At 42.6% G+C, this 23,305-nt stretch overlaps 1 protein-coding gene across 1 annotated transcript in view; it reads right to left on the reverse strand.

Annotated features, from left to right (window-relative positions):
• Positions 1–23,305, reverse strand: part of MERTK (MER proto-oncogene, tyrosine kinase) — a 106,137-nt gene that overhangs the window by 19,035 nt on the left and 63,797 nt on the right. The window contains exons 7-13 of the mRNA XM_045808937.2: positions 20,227–20,410; positions 16,172–16,323; positions 9,301–9,454; positions 6,965–7,118; positions 4,355–4,440; positions 2,901–2,996; positions 2,142–2,222 (exon numbers count right to left, since the gene is read on the reverse strand). Coding sequence (XP_045664893.2) covers positions 2,142–2,222; positions 2,901–2,996; positions 4,355–4,440; positions 6,965–7,118; positions 9,301–9,454; positions 16,172–16,323; positions 20,227–20,410 — 907 coding nt within the window. The remainder of the gene's footprint in view (positions 1–2,141; positions 2,223–2,900; positions 2,997–4,354; positions 4,441–6,964; positions 7,119–9,300; positions 9,455–16,171; positions 16,324–20,226; positions 20,411–23,305) is intronic.

Genomic DNA, 23,305 nt, shown 5'->3' on the forward strand with positions numbered 1-23,305 from the left:
TGCCTTAGGGAATTCGCTCTAACAGAAAGTTTTGACTGAAATCACATGTGCGTCCATCTCGTACAGGGTCCGGACATTCTATGGGCTGTATACACATTAATCTTCCTATTAAAGCAAATTTAAGAAAAGTAAAGAAAAAAGTTTTACAGATCTGCAAAATGTCTGCTACCTTTGTCCTCACCTATTACCTTTGCTAAGACAACGAGATGGGTGGAACAGAAAGGGTAGGGGGTAGGGTGTGCGGGCAAACTCTGTGTGCACCGCCCCACCCCAATCAAGGACCAACATGGATGAGCCTGGGCTGCAGAGGCCAGAGACATTCTTTCAATCTTTGATAAATAGCATAGATGCAATTCTTATGCAAATGGTTCTAATTCAGTCAAAGAAGAGCACAGCCAAGGCCAGAGAGGAAACAGATTCCAGGCCTAGCCCCTTTTACAAGGCCCCCTAAACCTTCCACTGGTAAATGGGGACAATGGAAGGAGGCTTCACATGGACCAGGTTCAGACACAATAATGCAAGGGGCAGGACCAGTGCTGAATGTGGCTCCGCACCCAGACTTGGCTCTGTACTGGGTTCAGCTCCCGTGACTACTCTAACTTCTAACTTCAGGTGTCTGGGTTTTCAGGGGATGACATGTGAATTTACCTCCGAGTCGCACTGATTTCCTCTTCCTGTTTTCCTGATGGAATGCAGGAATGACTGTGATGTCCTTTGACACACAGTGAGTATTACATAAGTATTGGCCATTATTATAGACACAAAAAGCTTTGGAAAGCAGAAAACACCAGCCCATGTGACTTGCTGGTTACTAGGGTTCCTTTTTGTCACTGAAATGAAAACTTCAGCCTCCAGTTCTGGTTAAAAAGTCTTGCTACATGCTTATAATCTAATTTAAGTTTTAATTCCCAGGAGACAAGGAATTTAAATTTTAGGAAGAACCCAAGGAGTAAATTTTACTCCTTGATCCAAAATAATATTGAATGTATACAGGAGGTAAATGAGGAAGCAATGTTAAAGACCTTAACAAATGAAGCACCAAATAATCTCTCTCCGTATGAATCATGAAGACAACGGTGGGTAAAATGCCAAAGAACCACGGTCTATTTTATGGGTGCTCAGCGGGACACCTGAAGAATAAAACACAATCCTGCATCCCCAGGCCCTGGAAATGCACTTCCTGGGAAAGGGCATGAGAGTAAATGCTATCACGTTCTGCCACTGCAGCCTGGTCAATGCATGGTGATGAAACAGTCCAGCACAACCTTCTCTCTTTCAAGCTATCTGACTTTGACAAGTCACCATATCTCAGAGCCTAGTTTCCTTAGGGAGATAGACATCTGCAGACTCTGGAGTGCCCTAATTAGCATCTGTCTTTACTTTTGTCAATGCTGTCATTCATTCTCCTCCACACTGCCACCAAAGTGAACTTTCTAGAATGTGATCTGCTTTTGTTCCTCATTTGCTTAAGACTCTTACTGGTGTCCTCCTACTCGTAGGATAAAAGCAGATTCTTTGTGACGACTTATAAGGCCCTTTCTGACCTGGCTGCAGGCTCTCTTCCCAGCTTGCTTGGAGGTTCCAACTTGGGATCACTGCTCTTCATACGCCCTTGACCCATACGTATCTGTCCTCGCTCTGGGAAATGTACCTTCCAGGCAGCCCACAACTTCCTGAGGACTAGGCAACCATCCTCAAGTAAGGAAGTGATCCCACCGAGCTGGCCAGATCTGCCAGACCAATCCCTGGGGTCAGAGGCCGCCACCAGATCAGCCTTGTCTCGGAAATTCATGCTTTACTTTGGAGTTATTCATTCTCCTAGATGAGAGTGAGGGGGAAGGGGGAAGAGAGAGAGAAATAGAGAATGAGACAGAGAGGGAGAGAGACAGAATGAGACAGAGAGAGAGGTGTGGTGTAAATGATAAACAACTCCGTCTCGACTATAAAGAATATACCATGCAGATACGACGAGCTCCTGACAGTCACTTTCCCTCTGTGACCACACAGTGTTCTCGATGGTCTTCTGACTCATCAGTGACTGAGATCACAATACATGAACCCCCTCACTGGCCTTACAGAGCACCAGTTACTGAAGCAACTGCCGACACCCACCGGAAGGTGTTCTATCAGTGATAACTCACACTTCATGGTCTTCACAGCCACTTTCTGAGAGGTCCCATCTTGCTGCTTAAGATTTCCTTCCATCACAGACCCAAACTCTCCTGTGAAGTAAGACAACATCTATGCAGAATCTCCCTCGACCACAGAAGCTCTACAGTTCCCCAGCTGCTGTTTTTATGTGGTCTGAGAGTGACCCATATGCAGCAGCCGGGCAGGGTCTGCTGGGGCCACCCACGCTCGCAAACCAGGGGACAAAGGCCATGCACTAAGCCTCCTGCTTGTCACAAGCTTGCTTGGCTCAGGCTCAGCTCGGGCCATCATTTTAGTAAGCATTAAAACTGACCCAAGACACTTACAGAACAACACGGAAAATGTTATTGACATTTATAAAGTAGAAATTCTTAATACCATTATCATTCATCCTAACATCAGTTTGACAAATTAAATATGTATTATCATTTTGCTCCTATTTAACTAATTAGAAAAGTGCCCCAAACAGTAAACTTAAGAACTAGACATATGTAGAGGATATAGGAAACCAATCAATGAATTGCATGCTTTCCAATGAAAGAAGGGAATTAATATTTTTCAAGGGCCTACTCTCTGTGCAAGGCAAAAACCACTATTTACTTTTTCATTTTAATAAATTATAAAATAGAACTATTTGCATTGTAACTTAAAGTCACAAAATGGCATTTTACATAATAAATACACATATAAAAAATACTGTAAACTGCTTACCTTCTTACCTCACATTTTAAAAGAAATAAACTGCTTACCTTCCCCCAGGATTTTTCCGAGAATTAATAGATTCCTGTCAATCACAACATCTTCCAGTTTATTTTGTAGTTCCTCACTGACTCCCAAGCTACGCACTGTAAAGACGGACAGAGTATATATAAGAGTTGTCAGTGTGCTCCCTTTCATTTGAATAGAATTAACATGATACATACAGTGTTATCAAAGAGTTAAACATTTTCTTTATTTTGTGCCCATGTTCTCCCCACAAAAAGCCTATAATAAAATATCGCTCTTAACTCTACTATGATTAAAGTGAGTAAAATGAATTCTTCAGGGCAAGATTAATTGTGAAGGATTATAAAAATCAGAGCCATATTTCTCTTCCCACTATGCAGTAGCAGTGGCCAGCAATCGGATTCCTGTGTGTTGGGGGTGGGGGTTGCCCTTGATTTAAAGGAGTAAGGAAGATAGTCAGTAGGTACTTTCTGGTGGAGTATTTGCTATTTTATCCCTAACTATACTACACAAAAGAGCCATCGGCTTACCTCCCCTGTCCTATGCCAGGGAAGGAGGCCCAGTAACCACAGGAAACACTGAAAGAACAAGCTACCGTTCTACCTATGGGATATGGAACCTCATTATAATGACATAAGAAGTGCTAACTTGAGTTACTTGTGGGCAAGTCGGAGAATAAGATCTTCTATAATAAGGTATCAATATGCAGCATTGGACAATAAGTGTTACCAATAAGAGGAATTAACCCATTCAATAACTCTTTGGCAAATGATTCAGTTTGTGCCATAGTTAAGAAAAGTAAAAAAAATAAAATAAAATAAAAATCAAAAACATTCTACCTCGAACGAGTTTTTGTTTCATAGCACCCTGTTTTCTATCATCTTTTTATTTGTTTTATTGTTGTTGTTTTTGTTTTTGGCAAGCATCCAGAAGCTTGAATTTGATAATATTTGCACATACTTTCTACAGTCTTTCTTAATTGTTCAAGAACACAGCTGTCCGTTTATTCTCACTCTTCAAACTGGAAGGCTCCCCTCCGATTCAGCAAAACTCAAACCATGATTGTTATAAAGTACGTTGGCAAATTGTTCTCTGAACTGGTTGCCATAGGAAAGCGGGAAATAAGCTCAGAGATTATGTCAATTGCTTTGCTGTTTTCTTTAAATCCCTGACCTCTAACCACATCTTCTATCACTGTGGTGAGTTCCTGTCTGTGGTGTTAGGAGACTTTAACCCGGGCCACTTCACCTCAGGGCACATTCGAGAGTTCCAGTAAACCAGCCAACAGCAGAGCACATGGCAACGCCAGACTAGCTACTTGCTGGTTTCTGGTTTCTGAAGACCTTTTGCATGTCAAAAATATCCATTCTTTGACTCCTTTGGCTTTTGTTAGAAATCTATTGATCAATTCGTTGTTCTTCCTTTGCTCTCAATTACTTTAACTTTCGCCAGAAAAGGGAAATGGAAGTTAACTTACAGGTGAGTTCGATGGCTCGCCGACAGAAGGACTTCTTTGCAATATAATTGACGACTAATTCCGAATCCTCCTCTGTGAAGGCATTCCTGGGTGAAGAAAAATAAAGACATCCCATGCTCATAAAAAAAAGGGCCTGCTGGGACAGGGGCCGATTCCACAAGATGCCACTAAGCCGCTGCCTGTTCAAATGCCTCTTTTATGACAAAGACATTTCCCACCGGGAGAAATATGTTTCTTTCTGTAGCTCTGTTTCAGGCCTGCTTGGCAAAGTCAAAGCAACTCTGTCCAAGCACCATCAAGAACACAGAACAGCTGAGAAGCTCCCCATGGCCAAAGCTGTAAGAGTCTGAGCAACAAAATAAAGCAGTATTGGATTATAATCCAGATTGTAAAATGAATATGCACGAGTCCACACTGATTTGTTTATGACTGAATACATAAATGAGGTGTTGAGACAAACCTATGCAGAAGAATTCCAAATATTTTACGTAGATACTCTCCCCGTCATGGGTGGGGGAAGTGTAACTCCTCATCCTGGTAAGTGTGGGCTGTGCAGGTTGACTTACTTCCAGACAGTACAGTAAGGAAAGGGAGAAAAATAACCGTGTCCTGTTTAAGTGACAGAATTAATGTTAGAACCCAGGCATCATGTCTTCTAGGCCAGTGCCTTCCTCTCCGTATGCCAGGCTCCCTGCCACCACAGGGCCTTTGCGTGCGCTGCTCTTTCTTGCTGTAATGCTCTTCACTTTGTCTTTCACCTAGTTAACACCTGCTCTTTCTTCAGATTTTAGTTCAGGGATCTTCTGGGAGGTCTTTCCTGACTTTCTTAATGCAGCCAAATTCTGCCGTTATACACTCTGACATATCTCTTTATACAGGACTCAACACAGTTGCTGTTTTATATTTACTTGTGTGATTACTGCCTGATTCTCCATTAACTATGAGCACCCACGAGGGCAGGAGCAGCGTCTGCTTCTGTTCACTCTTGTATCCCAGGTTATCACTGAGAAGGCCTTTAATACACATTCCTGAGTTACTCTTACATCTTCTGCAGAGGTTCTCTGCACCTGTTTCACAATGAGCCTACAAACCACTCCTACACTCTGGGACGCATTTCAGTCAACTACATGTTCAGGATTAAGATCAGATCTTGTCATTTATTTAAAGTAGTCATTCTTAGGGGTGCCTGGGTGGCTCAATCAGTTAAGGTCTACCTTTGGCTCAGGTTCATGACCTCAGGGTCCTGGGATCAAACCCTGATCAATGGGGAGTCTGCTTCTCCCTCTCCCTCTGCCCCTCCCACCCCGCTTGTGCCCTCTCTCTCTCAAATAAATAAATAAATAAATAAATAAATAAATAAAACCTTTAAAAAAACTTCAAATAGTTATTCTTAGAATTTACATACTAAGATATAATAATTATAAGGATAGAATTAGTAAGTACTGAAGGTACCCGACCCTTAGGACTAGGATGGACACAAAGGGCAGTCGAGCCTCCACTGTCAAGCTCCCTCTCATGCCAATGGAAAGTTTTGGAGTGGAATGTTCTAGGAGCATTCCTAAGATGTAGCAACAAACAAAGGTTGCCCAGCTCCCTCCAAAACAGAGTCACTCACCTTCCCTCACTCTGTCCCATTCCAGGCTATCAATAACCTGCCTCTTACAGAATACTTCCTCTGCCCCATGAGTGATAAACTGGATTTCACGGAAACCCAAACTCACTACAGAGGTGCTGGAGTAGAAAACTGAGTCAGAAACAAATTTGCAGGGGCGCCTGGGTGGCACAGCGGTTAAGCATTTGCCTTCGGCTCAGGGCGTGATCCCCGCGTTATGGGATCGAGCCCCACATCAGGCTCCTCTGCTATGAGTCTGCTTCTTCCCCTCCCACTCCTCCTGCTTGTGTTCCCTCTCTCGCTGGCTGTCTCTATCTCTGTCAAATAAATAAATAAAATCTTTAAAAAAAAAAAAAAAGAAAAAAAAAGAAAAAAAGAAACAAATTTGCACACATAGCCTTCTTTTTATAGGTTGCCTCAACATGCCTGCCCATCTTTGTTGATAATTTAACTACTGTTATAAAAGTCAGATGTACAGAAAATCAGAACAAGAGCCTCTTTTACACTTGAAAGTGAAAATATAATGTTTTTCTCTATTAGAAAAATCACTGATCATTACAGAAAGTGTATAAAATACAGCAAAAAAAGAAAACACAGAATCATCCGCACTTAACATCCCATCCAGAATTGCTAATGCTTTGGTGAATTTCCTTCTGGTGTTTTTATCTATACATACATTTTATTTGTTTCTTAAAAATAATCAAGATTATTTTTAAGACTTCTAACAAAAATCCTCATTTTACAGCAACCAAGTTTGACTACTGAAGGCTTATTGATGCTCTTCTCTGTACATGAGCCCCTTTCAAGGCCGGCTTCCCCTGTTGGCTGCCTCTGTAGCACGGGCCTAAGCAAGGAGGCTGCCTGCCCCCAGGATGTACATAAGACAGGACCCCCAGCTGGGTTCAGGGAGGAGCTGAGCCAGCCAGAGAGGCACCATCGGCTGGCAGAACAAGCACGTGATACCACTGGGCAAAACATTTTAAACTGGGGACACTTACCCAAACTTTGTCTCCTGGATTCGTTTTCTGATGATCAGAGAAATATATAAAATCGACCCAATCAAAACAAATCCACAAAAGCAACCAAGGATGATGAGCACAGGATCCGTGTTGCCAGGTGCTGGGGTGGACGAGGGGGCAAAATCTACCCAACCTAGTAAAATACCAATAGAATCAGTTGGAAACACCTCTTTGGGATCCAAAATACGTAAGAAACATTGGCTTGTAAAAGGGAAAGAAGATAGTCAAAAGTTCTAGAACTTGGTCCTTTTGTATTTTGTGATCTCCATACGCAGGCAGTCTTCACTCTGACGGGGCAAGCTAAGACCATGCACAGTGAGCTTAATAATTAACGGGTGACTCTCTTCACGTCAGTTATGAACATATAAGGAATGGAAAAAAAATGGCAAAACTCCTATTTATCTGGTATACTCTGATTTAAAACACTAGATATATTGAGAATTAAAAGACTGCATTTCTCCGTAAAAAAGCTTATCAAGAGTAGTTTGAATGGTACCTGTCTTCTTCTTCTGGTCGCATAACTTATGATATGGCAAGAATATATTTTCTGTGCCCTGGAGAATTTTCATCCTCCCTTCTGGGTTTGGATTCGTTCTCCACATTTTACCCTTTGTGCTTTCAAAGCTGAGAACTATCTCTGAGCGTTCCTTTATATGAAGATTTTTGCTCAAGTCACTTCCTCAGGGCCGTTTTTCTCCTTTTGGTGCGGCCACTACGCTCATGTCATAAAGTCACATTCGCCTCTTTCCCTGGCCACAGACCTAGTCGCTCACATGGCAGCCCTGTCTGCATTCCCACAGTCAGCTGTGTCTTCCATACTCCACATTCAATTCCAATTTCATTTCAACACTTATATGCTTCCTTTCTTTGCTGCACTTCATCTTTGCTCACCAACTCCCTCTTTCAAGGACTTACTTTTATCAAGTGTCATGTGGGTGTGTCCCTGGGAGATAAGGAGGCAACATGCGTGGCTATAGGTCTTTCTAGATGCATATGATTTGAATCATGGAAGTGCAGCGTCCAACCACCGAGAGCCTTTGAGACAAGTGACAAGACTGGTCACAATCTCACGCATCTGTCATTTCTGTAGTTGTTTGCGGACTGGACAGTTGGCAGTGAAGTGTATGCTTCATGCAATTACTCACAGATACTACATGATGGTAACTCAAGTTCAGACCATGTCATTGGGTTATTTAACCCAACTGTGGTAGCTGAAATGTATGCATGTTGGAGTTGTGCAAAGCAAGGACTGTCGGAAGAGCACAGCTTTGTAAAATATTGGAGAGTTTCCCATGTATGCAGATGAAAGCTCTGTCTTCTTAAACTCTGATTTTTTTTAACCTATGCCCTTAGAATCAGAATCTCATTGTCTCTGAATTTCTACCAGGTAGACATACCTTGCTCGCCATCACCAGTTACTAATGTTCCCTATGTATAGTGCCCATGGGCTGCAGGAAGTGTGATGTGGCTCCCTTTTAGCATGTTTGAGGGTCACTAGAACCCATAGACAGGAACTCAGTGGTCCACTCACAAGTCCTGTCTGCTACAGGTACAAAGACCCTGTCTGGTAAGAACTTGTAAATACAAAAAAAATCACACTGATAGAGGATGCCTGTGTGTGGAGTGTCTGACAGCAGTTTAATATCAAGCGGCCCAGGGGAGTGAGAGTCAGAACAAAGGGGGCTCCCCTGGTCTGCGGAAGCAAGTACAGCGTGTGGGGTCATGTGGGGCATCACCGGGGCAGCTGGCCAAAGGATACTCCAACAACATGCAGAAGACGGCACACGGGGCTGAGCATTTAGCTCAGGGAGCCCCGTGCCGTGAAAGGACAGCTTCCGTAGGTAACACTTCGTGTTCTGTACCGATCAGTCATGAAGCACTTCAGCAAGGCTTGAGTGAGCACTTCAACACGGCAAGCCATACTGCTTAAAACACAGAAAACAAACACTACCCATACACACAGTGCCCATTATAGAGAGTTAAGATTAGCCATACTGCCTCTCCAACGTTCGGTCGTGTATACATCATTGAAACACAATTCAACAGGTCAAGTCAAATTGGTATTCCGAAAGGGCTCATGTTCCTCGTAACTCAGTACCACCATCAATAGTAATGGTAGTGGGAAGGCTCACAGGTACCAGTGGTCTGTGAAGTGTGTTATATCTTTATATGATAAAACTATCTTCATCATTGCCAAGATTTCCTTCGGGCTTTGTTTCATCCTTAACCCAGATACCCATCCCACAGGTCACTCTCGCCATCTGTACATTGTCGGGACTGACATTCTATCAGCCGATAAGGAACCTGGCTCTCACCGTGTGCAGGGATGAACATTTTCACTGGGTCACTGAAAGGCCCGACTCCCCCTCTGGTGATGGCGGCAATCCTCACTGTGCACGTGGCATTGTGGACTTGAACAGAAATCTGAGCACGGCTGCCATTCTGGCCAACTTCTTCAGACAGCTCTTTCTGGGGATAGAAAAGGAAGGAAGGGGAATGAAATACTGAGGCGCCAGGGGCATGTCATCTGCTTGCCCACAGTTCCCTTCTGAGGGAAGTCGTCCCACCCACATCCCACAGAGCAGTGGCTGTATTTCCACCGCAGGCCTTCCTCACTCAGGCCACAGCTAACGGAACCAAAAGGGGGGCAGGGACACAGAATGGGCCGGCAGCAACCTCAGGCCTCAGGGCCTGGGCCAACCAAGGCTATGAGGGCATGGCACTTAGAATGGTTAGCGAAGAAACCTCTGGAAGAGAGGAGCATGTAGCAGAGGCAGCCTGATGGCAAGAGCAAGGCTGGCTCCTTGAGACCCCCGCCCTCAGAACCACCACAGCATAATGCCCAAGAGCCACACTGTACCTTGACATTGACCGCCTGCCAACTTCCCTTGAACCAGCATGAATGGGCTCCTGTTTCTTGCAATTATAAGAGTTTTGGCTAAAATCTGCATTGAGGAGGGCACGGACACTGTTTTTTTTTCCTCCGGTGTGATACATGCACAATTTTCTCAATTTTCAAAAATCTGGTTTCACTTTTACTTATTTTGTTTTATAACCCCTGCCATGCAACACGTGCCATGAAAACATAGGAGAAAATGATCTTTGAAAAAAAATAAATAACTAGACCTGAGTCCTTATATAACACTTTCCCCTTTATTTCTAAACCTCGACGATGCTGTCCTCTGGCATAAGAAACTAATTTTATGTTGGGGGCTGGCTTTTCAAATGGGAACTGGAGGGCTAGTGAGGGCTGAAACAAGGCCCCAGGAACCTGTCTTTAATCTCTGCATTTCGGAGATCTGATTTCACAGAGAGAAAGAGAGAAATGTCATACCATGTGGGTGGGGCACAGATACCACGGATCACAGCGAGCAGGGGACTGGTTTGGGTGGCAACTTTATTCCCTGGTCACCCTGTCTCATGCTGATCACTTCTAACAGTGGTGCAGGGTGGGCCAGCTCAGCCCTTAGAGAGAGGGCAGTTCCAACATTCATGACCAAGGGGGCTACCTGGGTGAGCCACCCAGAGACTTTCTAAATCTAGACAAGGAGTGTCCATCAGGACTCAGAAATAACCTCAGACAAGGGATGAAAGGGGAAAATAGGGCTTTAACATTTTTTGGTTTTTCTACGCCCCCAGATTTTGTGCCAACGAGATTTGTCATTGATTTTTTTATTAATCAAGCAAACAAAATAATGCTTAACAATTTTTTGGTATAATCAGGCAATATCTTTTTTTTTTTTTTTTTAAGAAATAGAGCATTTTATTTATGGCAAACCCAGTTTTGATGATGAGTTTGTTGGCATTCTCTATTGAACTGGGATGTGTCCAAACCCACACAGTCATGGAGCCCAGCAGTGAGTCCAGCTGGCAGCTGAGAAATAACATGTGAACTCCACAGTTTACTACCTAACAGCTCCTGAAAGTGCAAAAGATGTCATGCCTGACGAGGGGCACTGGGCCTACTTCCAGCTGCGTGCTTTTCCATCTGCCAGGGCTCAAATTTATCATCTGCGAGAATGATCTCAAAAATAGAGGACATGCATAACTGTGAAAGAATTAAATCCCCAGAAGAGAAATCCTAAAACAAGATTATCCTTTTGGAAATAAACATGATAGTAGTTGATAATATGTATTCACTTAGGGCCTGTATCACTCACTATGAAAACCCAGAGAGGGCACTTTGAAATTTCCACCTTCTGTTCCTTAAGTGCCTTAACAATGGTGATCAGCATGGTTGCTGCTGTCATCATTCTGAATCCTGAAGTATGGAAATGACGGCAGCCACCGCTTACAGGTAATATGTTTTGGAAACACATAAAGAATTTTCCCATTTTAGGGGTGGAGCTATAATAAATGCTGAAATAGTGATTAGAAAGATGAAGGATAAATATTTTAGTGGAGGTGTAACAATTTTCTCTAAGAATATTCTTAAATGATAGTTTAAAAATGATCCCTGTTTTTATTTATTTTTATTTTGTTTGAGAGAGAGCGAGTGCACGAGAGAGCGTGCGCACGCATGTATGCTCGAGTGGGACTGGGGAGGGGAGGAGCAGAGGGAGAGAATCTCAAGCAGGCTCCACACTCAGCATGAAGCCCAACACGGGGCTTGATCTCACAAACCTGAGCTGAAATCAGGAGTCAGACGCTTAACAGACTGAGCCATCCAGGCGCCCGTTTTTAAAAATGGATATAATTTACCCATATTCTTTTGACGCCAAATATGTAAAGAGAGGTGCGACCCTATCCACATCCCCAAGTATTTATTTTAATTTTGATTTTGAAATTTGACAAAGAAATCCATTTAAAGTCAGACACATGTAGGAGCCACCCCTGTCGGGATTATCTCTTTCAGTGTCAGGGTGCAAAGTGCAGAAGGTGTGGTCATTTCCCTCGTATGAGGGGGTCCGGTCCTGGGCCATGGGCTAACTGCATATTTCTCATTCTGTGAGCTTTCATCTTTACCAACAGAGGCCCATAGCCTTGAGGTCTTAAAATCTAAGAGCCTTTTCAGGTAATAATCAGATTTATAATATGACATCTGATTATAACTTTATCTCCACAGAAAACACGTGGACCATGCCTGTTGGGGAAGGAACAGCATATCTTTGGAGACACAGTTTCTTTTTTTTCTTGTGAGACACTAGAATCAGTCATGGCTACTGAATGGTATTTGTTTCCAGTAATCCAATAGAGATTTTAATATCTCCCAACTCTGTAAGAATCTACAGCCCTGTAATTCATAATTGTAATTTAGAATAAGGCCCATCATGGGCATCTAGGTGGTTCAGTTGGTTAAGCATCTGCCTTTAGCTCAGGTCATGATCCCTGTGTCCTGGAGATCGAGCCCCACATCAGGCTCCCTGCTTAGCGGGGAGCCTGCTTCTCCCTCTCCCTCCGCCTTCAGCTCCTTCTGTTTGTGCTCTGTCTGTCAAATAAATAAATAAAATCTTAAAAAAAATATAAGGCCCATCTTATTGCCTTAGAGAACAGTAACATTCAATGGGGGAAGAACCACCAGATAAAAGTTACTGTCCTGCTAACAGATGTCCATGCAAAATTCAGATCTTACTCTCCAAACATGCCCTGTTCCTACTTCTTTTTGCTAAGATGCCACGGATTGGAGTTTGAGCAAGAGATACTGTATTATGAAGAAAGCCAAGGGCATCTGGGAAGAAGTAGTGGGCTCTGAAAAGCACTGGCTTTGGAGTCAGTCCAGCCCGGGTTCTTACCCCATTGCTGCCAATTCCAAGCTCTGTGACTCTGGGTACGTTACTCAACATCTCTGAGCTTCAGTTTCCTCAAACGAACATTGAAAGTAATCATCTTTCTCACAGTGTTTTTGTAAGGGTTCAGTGAATTCCTACATGTAAAATAGTTAGCACACAGTCTGGCACACTGTAAGTAATCAATGGTGGTTATTATTATTCCTATATCACCTATAAGGTGCTATATGTGGATCATCTTTCCCTATAAATAGAAGGTCCTCTTACAGAAGTGACCTTGCAGTATCTTTCAAGTCTTGGTACATCAGATAAAATAATCAAGGCTGTCTAGTTCCCCAAACCAAGAAGTTTATTTGACTGATTCATGGAATTTACCTCCATTGTAGGTTTCTCATCCAGTCCAAATGTACCATCCTTGATCAATCCTTGGGTTTCATAAGTGTTCCAGACCCCTGGCTGACCTATCCCACAAAAATTCCTCATACCTTCACATGATACCAGCTCAAATGCTCCGCCCTCCTTTGACAGTGAGTGACAGGGAGCAATGGGGAAAGGAAGAGGCAGTGGGCACATGCCAGAATCCAGGCGTGCACCCTGTCAGGAGGCAGTGGTCTAGGCCTAAGGAAGGAATCCTTGAATGCACTGTGGCTTTTCTAGGCCTTTAAAGAAGTTACTTCTATGTGTCCTGTTGTTTCTAGGCCCCTAATAATCTGCTACGACACTTCCTTCTGATCTAACATCTCTACCCTTTCCAAACACAATTAGAGCCAGCATTAGAGTCACAATCCCATCATAATGAGCTTTGTAAGAATAACACATATAAAAATGAGCCTCTGTTTACCATATGGGCAATTCTGGGTCAAAATTAAACAGACTTATTTACCATAAAACATCAAAGAGCCTTGAACTTGCCAGTATACACTATGGATCTTCCAGAAAGCGGTATAAACTATGCAATATTTTATAAACTTATTGGCTCTTTGAATTCTTTTCTCATGGAAGGTCTACTGACAATTATGGCAATGGATGGGAAATACTAGTCCACACTCATCAAAAGGCTTTCCCATCACAGAGAGAAACTCTCCAGCTGGTAGGGATGTCAGCCAGATCCATGCATCAAGCCCAGTATCATAAATGCCTAGAAAACAAGTTCAAGGTCTTCTGCTCAGATGGTACAAAGATGAGTGAAACAGGGCCCCAACTTCAAAGAGAATCGATTGAACTTGCTCCTGAATTTCGGATTTTGAGCTTGGATTTGGAATGCAAGGGATATAAAGAAAAATGGAACAAAAAAAAGTCAGTATCTTCATCAAGATATAGTAACTGTGTGTACAGTAAATATCAGGAGTTTCTTAGTCTGAAAGTGACACAACAGGTGGGGATAACAAAGGTATAAACAACAACCCACCCAAAGATCACTTTCAAGAAAGTTCTGAAATTGCATACAAAAAGCCACCCTTATTAGAGTAACGCCAGGGAATATCTTCCAAAAATATCCAATTCCATCACCTTGTATATAGAAGATAAACCTCTAGGTAGAGTTTTCTAAAAATGGAAATGAAAGAACAATTTTGAGAGATGAAGTTGTGTCTAACTCTTGCCCTCCTGAAATGAAGGGAGTTCAGGAGACAGAAGTGATGGGGACAGAGGTGATTTCAAACTTCACTTCGGGCAGGAGTTTTAGGATCCTCCCAGGGTGGGCTTTTCTTCAGTGTTTTTCTTTGCCTCCAGCGGTGGCCCATGAGCTTGAAGCTGAGCTGCCCCAGAGAATGTTATCCTAAGGAAACTGAGCCACTGAGTCTTTTGTTGTCATGAGACCCTCACGACGCACCAAGTATAGCATGAGTTCAATGCAAATGATGTTCTCACTGGGATGAGCCAGCGTCTCCAAGGAGGTAATGACTAGAAAGGTCACAGCCCTGACTGTGGCAGGATTGTTCTCCCCACACGGGGGACCGTTCTGAACAAAGGGCAACAAGCACGTGCAGCACAGTGGGGCGCGGGTGGCATTTAGGGCACAGCTCTCTTCTGCGTCATCCTCGAGGCTTTCCCCACTCTCGCCCTACAGACGCCTCAGCTCCAGAGGTCCCCTCCAAACAAGCAGCTTTTTCACCCACGCCAGAAGAAGTCAAAAGGATGACCTGCAGCTCTTTAAACAAAACTGGGTTTTTTTTTTAGACCTCTCAAATGTCTGCTGATAATTACTATCTTCTGCCAACCAGAGAAAAACACAATCCTATTGAACCGAAATACAATGATTGGACCTTCAGGGACTGTTCACAATTTAGCATTGTGAAAGGGGCTTGTCTCTGACAAGGCATTTGATTCCCCTGATTCAGCCAGTGTGGAAATTCGGTTAATCAAATAAGCACCCTGCACAGAGGCCTTGGGACCAAAGACCAAGAAACAAGAGGCTTCTCTCGTAGCGGCAACACTCTTAAGCAGGGGTTTGACTTGTACAAACGACATCCTGTTACCACTCTGAGGCACAAAAAATCATGGACTTCAAGCCCTCTTCTTTGTCCTCTATTTCCATCACCTATTGCTTCCAAGAGTCTGCTTGCTGACAGGTAAACTGAGTCAAGAAAAGAAGAAGAAGAAATCCCAAATGTCCTTTTGGAAAAGAGCAGTTGCGGTAAAAGCTGGATGATGTGAGGTTGAAAATGACTGAAACAAAGCTTGGACGTCATCCGTGGGGGCAGCTGTTGACTGTGTCCGTCTCTCCTGCCAAGCAGTTACACTACGTTCACAAGATGCCCCACGCAAATGCCACGAGGATGCTAAGATCTGACCTACCCCTAGGGCCAGCACGATCAGGCAGGTCAGCTTTGCAGGATGGCAGTAAAGGGACGGTCCTGATGATGGAGTCAGTGCATCTGCCTTTCCAAGGACACTCTGTGTCACAAAGAAGTCAGTGTCTCCTCAACTCTCTTCCTTTCTTAAGTGGGAAGGGGACCCGTCTGGGAGCTGTGTACCCACACATACATAGACATCATCCCTACTTCTGTGGAGCTTTAACCCTGTCCTCTGGAGTCTGGTTACTCCTTGCCATTCTCTATGAGGCTGGAGTTCTTTCCTGACAATCTTCTTCAGAAAAGCATCCTCTGGAATTTCCAAGAGGCTATGACTGGCTGGACCGCTAAGCCGTACACGTTCTTGACCTTCTGCTATGGTTATCTCAGTAGTTCTCAACTATCTTTCTACAAGAGCCCAGGTTTCCAGAAGGCATGAATCAGATGATAACAGAGATGGGTCCTACACATATTTACTGAATACATAAATGAATGGATGAGTGAGTGAGTGAGAAAAGCCCCAAAGACTCCCTGGAATTTTGTAACTATTCAGTGAAAGGTGCCTCATTCAATAATTCCTGGTCTCTCAACAAAACAAAAGCTTCTACAACAGTATTAAATAAGCAAATCTAAGGAGACAAGTGAACTCCTTCAGAGTTCCGACTTACGGAAGTGTCCGCACTCTGCCACATGTGGGATATCCGGTAGCCCAGCAGTTCCCCATCCTGCCGCTTAATTGGAGGCTTGATCCATCTGACGTCCACCTTATGACTAGATTCATTCAGAAACACAGTGACATTCGAAGGTGCTATTGAGGGGGCTACAAAAGAAAGAAGAGAGAAAGATGAGGAACCACAGAGAAAAGTACATAGGGGTACATTCTCTTCTCAGTTTCCGAATGTTTGGTTTGGTTTTCAAATGCTCTAAGGAAAGAAAGCATTCAAATGAGACTGGGATTAAGAGCAGATTTTCACCCTCTTTTCAATTAAGGAGGATTGAAATACTACATGAGTTTTTATCATTTTTTAAAGATTCATTTATTTATTTTAGAGAGAGAGAGAGTGAGCGTGTGTGAGAGCAAGTAGGGGGAAGGGCAGAGGGAGAGAGAGAATCCTAAAGCAGACTTGGTGCTGAGCATGGAGCCCAACTAGAGGCTGGATCCCAGGACCCTGAGATCATGACCTGAGCTGAAACCAACAGTCAGCCCCTAACCAACTGCACCACCCGGGCGCCCCTGAAATACTACATGAGCTTTGAAAAAGTAAGCACTTTCCAAACCAAATCACAGAGACAAGGAAAGGCAGGGAAACAGGTGGGTGGCACTCAGGCACTCCTCCTGGGGAAGCAAAGCAGACACAACTTGAACAGGGTTCTCCAATAGTAACCTATGGGGTGGAAGGTCAACCAGACTGTCTGGAGATCAGTTCTGTGTCACGTGAGATGTACAAGGCAGGGAACACTGCAGAGCTCAGAAGCAAGCCACCATTTTAAAGTCCAAAGGCAGGTTATTGATGGTCTGAACTGAGTTAATCCATCAAAAATTTTTAAAAATGTACATACACATTTATGTATATATATGTAAGACATCTCATTATTGAAGACCAGAAGTTCAAATGGTAATTCCTGGGTGTCAAAATGTAAAATTTAACTCTGGTTTTCACTTTCTGGTTTATAGTAAGTTCTGCTTAAGTCACATACCCACTTATGTCAACATGTCTGTTATCTCTCACAAGGATACAAGGATAAAAGTTATAGCACTTTGAAAAAAATGTATGTATGTATTACATATAAGTACAAAATAATTTAGGAAACAGGTCAAGGTCATTACTAGATTACTTTTCGGGAGCAAGGAACTTGACTATATCTCTTAAAGCTGAAAATAATATGGGGGCACCTGGGTGGCTCAGTTGGTTAAGTGTCTGACTCTTGGTTTCCGCTCAGGTCATGATTTCAGGGTTGTGAGATTGAGCCCCACGTCAGGCTCTGTGCTCAGTGCAAAGTCTGCTTGTGATTCTTTCCCTTTCCCTTTCTCCCCCTTCTGCCTCTGCCCCTGCTTACACTCTCTTTCTCTCAAATAAATAAATAATCTTAAAAAAAAGAAAAACCTGAAAATAATATGCTCTTTAACCAAGTATTTTATTTCCAGGAATTTAATCTAAAAAATTCTCCTGTAGGTAGTATTACATTTACTGACGCATAATAATGATAAAAAGGAATAAATGTACTGCTCAGTCAATAATTACGATGTAATAAATTTTGATACATTTTCCAATAGAATACTTGGTACCCGGCCACTGAAAAGAATTAGGTAGATCATGTGTATGGATATGAAAAAATATCTAATGGAGCGAAAAATCAAACTGAAAATGGTATGCAACAACGATCCATTTTAGAAATAAAAAATGTTTTATATAAATATAGAAAGAATGAAACCAATTACAATAATATATACCAAACCACTACATTGTATTTAGGGGAGATTAAGTTATGTATCTCTGATATGCCTAAAAAGAAAACAAAAGGGTACTCTAACCTTCATTTCTGCTTGGGAAATGTCCCACAGCTAAAGTCGTGCTATTAACTGAGTCATATAGTTTCAAATCGGTTGTAGAATTTATGGATAAACATGGCCAACTCAACATGTCTTTATGTCTGCTCCTCCTGAAACCTCTCTATGATGACAGTAAGGAATTTAAAACAGTTAAACTCATAAGGTGCAGCAGAATCACCAGTGGAAAAGAAATGTCAACATATACTTGAAAGCTGAAAAAGAGATGCAGAAGGTATAATTAATTCAGCAAGTCTGTTCTCCCCAAAGGACCATGGAGAAGCTCAGCTGTGGGCGCAGGTACTGAAACTGGAAGATTGACAATTTGACCAGGAAGTAGCTAGTCCTCAAGATCCCTGTAACCTATTCCCACACTTGCCAGGTACTCCCTTCCAAATGCCCCTGGAGACAGGATGCTGCTTTAGTCTCCAAACTGAAAAGCCTCTGGACGTGGGGCACTGGCAGGATGAAGGCACAATGAGGGGCCAGACAGACAACTGGAGAAATAAGTAGAAGTTTGTACCCTGAATAAGGAGGACTCCGCCTCACCCCTCCTCCTCACCTGGCTCCGGGAGCATTGGCAGCCATGTTAACATTACTAAGGCGGGAAACAGGAGACCTCTTTGCTAGAGAAAGTGAATGGTCCCAGAGGAAAGAAAACCAATATTAACACTTAGGGGTGTCCATTAATGGTGTCCCATTAAATAGAAAGATATAAATAAGTTAAAAATAAGGAGGAATCAAAGATATATCACATATTCAAAAGAAAGCTAAAATGGCTATATTAATATCAGAGTAGATCTCACGGAAAATAATACCATAAAGATAAAGGAAGCAATCTCATACTGAGAAGGTGGCCAATTATTAGGAGAGCACAGTAATATTAAACATTTACGCACAAAATAACAGAACTTCAGAATGTTTGAGGCAAAACTGGCTAGAGCGTCAAAAAGAAATGGATAAACCCAAAACTGTAACTGTACATTTCAATGTCTCTCTCTAAATAATTGACAGAAGTAGGCAGAAAAGCAGTAAGAATATAATTTGAAAAAACACTGTCAACCAACTCAACCAAACCGACATTTATAGAATACTCCATATAATAAGAGGAATATACATTCTCTCCAAGTGCACACCATACATTTATCAGGAAAAACGTGTTCTGGGCCATAAAAAGAGTCTCAATATATTTAAAAATATTCAGTTAATTCGGATTACGTTCTTGGGCACCAACAGAGTGAAATCAGCAATCAGGAATACAAAGATTTCTGGAAAACCCCAAAATATTTGGAAACTAAGTTACATAGCTAAATAACTAATGGGTCAAAGAAGAAGTGAGAAAAGTATTTTTGAACTGAATGAAAATGAAACACAGCATATACAAACTGTTCTCAAAGGCTTTTCTTTAACATTTGAGAGAAGATATTTTACAGTTTTGGACACTAGAATATCATTCTGTGGAAGGCTAATGCCCTAAAGATTTCTGATCCCCATCTGCCTGCCCGCCCCCGCCCCATCTGCAGTAAGACTAGAGCACTGATTAGGTGAGGCTGGAGCTGAGGGCAGGAAAGATGTTCTAGCAATCTAGAGCTCTAAACTGGGAAAGAACAGAAACTGGATTTGAATTTAGCAGAAATACAATATTCATAGAAGATAACAAAAATCTCAGAAATCAAAACAGCACAATGGATAATTCTTTAAAGTTTAAAGATATAAATAAAATTTGCTAGGAGCAAGATGAGCATAGAGAGAATCTACTTCATAGGGCTTCTCTGAGGATCTAATAAAATGATCCATGCAAAGCACGTAAGTGGCGCTGGGCGCGTGGTGTTTGGTAAACATTAACCATCTTCACGTTCATTGTTTCTTGAATGTGATGCTATGATGAATAATTTTTACGTTATTCAATTTGAATTTAAAATAATATGGGCCATAAAGTGTGTTGTTATTATCCTTTGTAAAAGAACACATTATCTGTTCCTAGTAGGTGTAAGTTTTGTCACTAAGTAGAAGGAAGTATCTTCTTCCCCATTTTCAATGGCTACCTCAATAAAACCCTCCTCCTGAGACAAAGACCAAACAAAGCAAAGTTTAAACTCTAAATCAGGCCACCGGGAAGGATTTGTTTAGTCACACGCCATTAGGGGCAATATTTATTCTAACTCCAGGAATTACCTCCTTCAGTCGTGCTGGCCAGAATCCAAGGGCTCATTGCAGACCAGCCAATTTCATTCATGCACGACACACCGATGCTGTAATTAGCCAGAGCTTGCAGCTGCTTGATTTGATACAGATGTGGTGAGGCAGAGGTGTTAAAAACCATGACTGAGCCATTACTCAGCGGATCAACTTCCTTGACCTGAGTGGGGGGTAGAAATGTGGACCAGGCATTAGTAAGGTGGTGGGTATGCCAGACATAGAGCGCTCATGTGTTCGGTGCACGTGGGCCTTCCGCTTCACTGAGGGGAAGTACCTGCTTCCTTTGGGGCCACACACTAATTTCCCACCAGCATTACTGGGTGTTACTCACGCTACTGGAGCAGCCACTGAGGACCTGAGCAAGACACCTAAAATAAGCGTTCTCACTGTGGCACGTAACAGAGCAAATAATGATCTTTATAATATTATAATGATGGTAATTTATATTAAATACGAAATAAGATGAAGTAGCCCTTCCTTTCTCAGAACCACCTTAACGCTTGATTTCTTCTTTCAGCTGTTGCACAGAAAATGCTCCAAAGACAACCGACACCCTGTGTAGGGCCAAAACCTACAATATTTACTCTGGCCCTTTACAGAGATCGTTTCCCAAATACTACTTTAGGGGATGGGATCCGGGATTTCTGTCTTTATTCTGTATTTCTTTTCATTATGCAACCTGATGAACTCTGCTCTTGCCTTGAGGTAAATTCTAGCATATACTTTTTTTTTTTTTTTTAATCCCTACTCCCACCCCAATATACATTCAAGTCGAAAAGCAAATTCAGGGAATGCACATTTTCTGACATTATTTGGTGGGAAGATATAGGGAAGAGTCATTTGCCCCTCACCCAACAAACTTTTCTCCAAATATCATTAAAACATCGCAGCTCTTTCCTCTGAGTTCTCTTCATCTTTCCCTCCATAAGCTCTACTAGTCTCTCCACCTCCCTCTCCAGACGTCCTCTGTACACACAAGCAAAAATCTGGAGCTAGGCCAAACTTCTACCTTTTTCCTTAAGCATATCTCCTGTCTGGGTATGGGGATAAGGAAGAGCGTTTTTCCACTACATGTTTTTCAAAATTTCTACAATGTGTAGTACTTATACAATCAGAAAAGAGAAAATGATGGTGAATAAAACACAAGTAACCAAAACTAATTGGGGAAAAAAATCTTCAATACTGGACGTATTCCTAAAAATAACGGGCTTGCAGTCATGGGGTGTGGATACACAGGGTTGTTATTTCAGGATATGGGTGTTGAAATTTAGGCCAAGGGGCCACAAATGACATTCTGGAATTCTAAATCCCCTAGTGGATACCACGAGGGTGGCGTTGGGGCCAAGTCTCACCTCTGACTCAGAGCCGCAGACTGCACTGGGTGACAAAAGTACCAGTTGGCCTGAGGAGCCACCAGAGGAGAAACAAAGAGTTACGTGCTTATCTTGGTGGTGGCTGTTGGCAGAGCTTACTTTTTGTTTCTTCACTTTAGAGTATGCACCTACTTCCTGGTGACCAACCCCTGAAACTAAGGTGGAGGAAACCTTTGGCTCTCCACCCCTGCCCCGTTTCCGGAGCCCTGTGTGGAGCATTTCCAGGCACAGGGGCGCTCTTTGAGAACACACTGCTGGAAGAAGACAGGGTTTCTATAACAGTCCTTCTCAGCGGGTCCTAGGGGAAAAGAGGGCATGAAATAGCAAGAAGTACGTGGGAGAGTTAAAAATAGAAATGGAGTATGCTGCCCAAAAATGGGTGAAGAAAGGAACTAACATCAGGACCAAAGGAAGTGAAAGGGTGTGTCCTGCTAGTGCGTGGATCTGAATCTTGTCCAAAACATTCATTTGTTCCCAAGTCAGAGTTTAAAAGTGTAATGGACTGGGGACATGCTATGAAACTATGCTTGGTTCCTTCAGAAGTGGGACTACATTGCTAATCTGCAGAATATAAAAGTTTAACTTCTAGAGCCAGTCCTGACTAACCCTGCTAGGACCGGTCAGAGAAAACAGGATAGCCAGTTATATTTGAATTTCAGAGAAACAACAAATAATTACAGGTACAGGTATGTCACCGCATCACTCCTATAATTTAACTTGTAAAATAACTGTATTCTTATGGGTGAAAGGAGGCTGAGCTAGCTGGTGGGGCAAAGACAGAATAACCATGTCTGGCACCACAGGATCCCGGGTGGGCAAGGAAGGCCTGCAATTTGGCAGTGACTGGATGATCTTTCCCTCATGCCATGGCTGCCCAAAGCCAAGGCAAAAAGAGGAGAAAGCAGGTGATGCTTGTGTGTGATCATCTTCTACCTTCAGCAGTGACCTGATGTCTTCAGACATTCCTACCATCCTACTCTACCTCATCTCCATCCCGAGACCTACTCTCTCAGGTGGGGGCGGTACTTGTCCGAAGGCAACCATACTCATGGGGGCAGGAGCCTCATGTCTTCTTGGACTCTTCATACAGCTCAGCAGCAGGTTTAAAAAGGGCTGGTCAATGCTCCAGTTATATCTATACACACATAGGGAAATAGGCCCTGTTGTTCCTAACAACAGAGTCCTGGAATACATGAAGCAAAAACTGATGGGACTGAAGGGAGAAACAGACAATGCAAAAACAATAGTTGAGACCCTAATTCCCCACTTTCAATAACAGATAAAACCACTCGGCAGAAGATCGACAAGGAAACCTAAGAAGTGAACGAGACTCTAAACTAACTAGATCTACCAGACATATCAAACATTCTGCCCAAGAAGAGCCAAATATACCTTCCCCTACACTCGGAACATTCTCCAGGGCAGAACAAATGGTAGGCCATAAAACAAACCGTAGTAAATTTAAAAGACTGAAAATCATATTAAGTATATCCTCCAAACACGATGGAATAAACATTGGAAATAAGCAAAAGAAAAAAATTTGAGAAATTCACAAGTATGTGAAAATTAACACACTCATGAATAACCAACAGGAAAAAAAAAAAAGAAATCACAAGGAAAATAACCAAAAAACTTGAGATGAATGGGAAAAAAGCTCCCAAATACCAAAACCTATGTGATGC

This window comes from Ursus americanus, chromosome 7, assembly GCF_024610735.1.
Source record: "Ursus americanus isolate L20-20 chromosome 7, mUrsAme1.1.p, whole genome shotgun sequence".
Taxonomy (NCBI): Eukaryota; Metazoa; Chordata; class Mammalia; order Carnivora; family Ursidae; genus Ursus; species Ursus americanus.